The 1,545-nt window shown below is 48.9% G+C and overlaps 1 protein-coding gene across 2 annotated transcripts; it reads right to left on the reverse strand.

Moving 5' to 3' along the window:
- Window positions 1-115: 115 nt before the first annotated feature.
- On the reverse strand, window positions 116-1,539 carry PIERCE2 (piercer of microtubule wall 2). Of its 2 annotated transcripts, none has more exons than XM_067003842.1 (2): window positions 1,417-1,539; window positions 116-801 (listed from the first exon to the last, which is right to left on the reverse strand). In XM_067003842.1, exon 2 carries the CDS (start codon window positions 793-795, stop codon window positions 439-441), a length of 357 nt encoding a protein of 118 aa, XP_066859943.1. In that variant the 5' UTR covers window positions 796-801; window positions 1,417-1,539; the 3' UTR covers window positions 116-438. The 2 variants fall into 2 exon arrangements, with proteins under 2 accessions (XP_066859943.1, XP_066859942.1); XM_067003841.1 differs by having other exon boundaries at window positions 1,383-1,472.
- Between the last annotated feature and the right edge of the window lie 6 nt (window positions 1,540-1,545).

A 1,545-nucleotide genomic window follows, 5' to 3' on the forward strand; every position in this document is an offset into this window, starting at 1 on the left:
TGGATGTTAAACGTGATGATTTCAACACCTGAGCTGGTGATACATATACCATATCTAAGTCATATTTGTTACGTTGATATTAGTGTCCTGAAATGTAGGAATGTGGAGACTGACCTTAAGTTTTAAAAGCAGAAAATACTTTAATTAAAACATAAACCTTCAGGTGAAATGACTCTTGCACTTAACTCTTTCTACACACTTGAGTTACACATTTATGATATCAGTTTCAAAAGCTTTATTTTTACAGGTTTAGGTCTGATTCAGAGAAGTATATCATCAAATGTGCTACATCCTTTTTGATGCATCTTGTTCAACCCAGCAAAACCAAGATAAATTAAACATTTCAATCATTCTGGGAATAACTGTCACTAACAAAGTCAGATTTCTTTTCTTAAAGCTCAGTGTCTGGGCTAAGTCTGAGAAAATTGAGAGCCATTTTTACAGAGTATGCTGCAAATTGGGGTAGTCATATACCCTACTTCTGTCAATGGCAGTATTCAAATAACCATCTTGAGATGACCCACAAGTGAGTAAGTGTTTTGTAAATGTTTGATCTACTGGATGGTAAGTACAGGGTAACATCTGTGAAGTAGGCGGTATAGCACCATATTCACTCGAAGTTGTTTTAAACAGTAAAACCTGAGGCTTTCTCAAAGGACTACTGATCATCCGCGTTCTGGGGTCCAGCATACAGGAAAACACAGGATTGCCAGGATTTGCGCAGACAGGCAGATGAGAAGATTGCTTTTTCCCAGTGTTGGGACTCAAGGGCAGCTTCTCAGCAGAAGTTGTCATCTTTCCCTGGTGGAGAAATAGATTTAACTCAGCCTTTCAAGTAACAGGGCAAAGCGTTTCAGATTTGTTACATGTTTGTGGGCAGAGCAAATGTTGCTCAAGGCATGCACTGAAATACACGCACAGCACAGGGTGAGGAACTTAATGCTGCTAGCTTTTGACCTTATTTAGTAAACTGTGGACAGTGATAGATGGGCTCCCGCAGAGTATGTGTTAACACCGTTTGGATTTGCATCACTTTCTGTATTGGTGGTAATCTTGAGCACAGAAGATATTTTTATTATCCTTACTGATTAGCTGTCACACAGATACGTGTAAGCTTAGCGGATGGTTTGTTCTGTTTTTGCGTTTCCCTTCGGTACTATACGGAAAGGTGGGGGCTGAAGAAGAGCTCTAACCCCCTCCCCATGCCCGCCTTCCCTGGGGGCACGTTCATGCACGTGCACATTTGTTTCCCTCTGTTTCGTTGCCAACCCGCTCCTCGCGCCTCTCGGGGCCCGGCCCTGTCCCCTGCCGCCCCCCTCCCCCGGGGCCGCCTCCCGCCGCCCCAGCCCCGCGTCCCCCCCGGGCCCCGGCCCTCCCCGCACCGCCCGCCGGGGGCTCCGCGGCCTCGGCCCCGACCTCGGCGGCGACGCCGCGTTGCCATAGCAGCGGCAGCCCGGGGGGCGCCGGCTGGGGGCGGGGCCGGCGGCCGGCCGCGGTGCACTTCGGGTGTTGTAGTTCGCGGGGCGGCCGGGCGGCCGGGCCTCG

The sequence above is a fragment of the Anser cygnoides genome, chromosome 11 (assembly GCF_040182565.1).
Source record: "Anser cygnoides isolate HZ-2024a breed goose chromosome 11, Taihu_goose_T2T_genome, whole genome shotgun sequence".
NCBI classification, from domain to species: domain Eukaryota; kingdom Metazoa; phylum Chordata; class Aves; order Anseriformes; family Anatidae; genus Anser; species Anser cygnoides.

Excerpts from the sequence above, each read along its gene's own strand:
- PIERCE2 (XM_067003842.1), bottom strand. The coding sequence starts at position 795 with ATGACAACTTCTGCTGAGAAGCTGCCCTTGAGTCCCAACACTGGGAAA.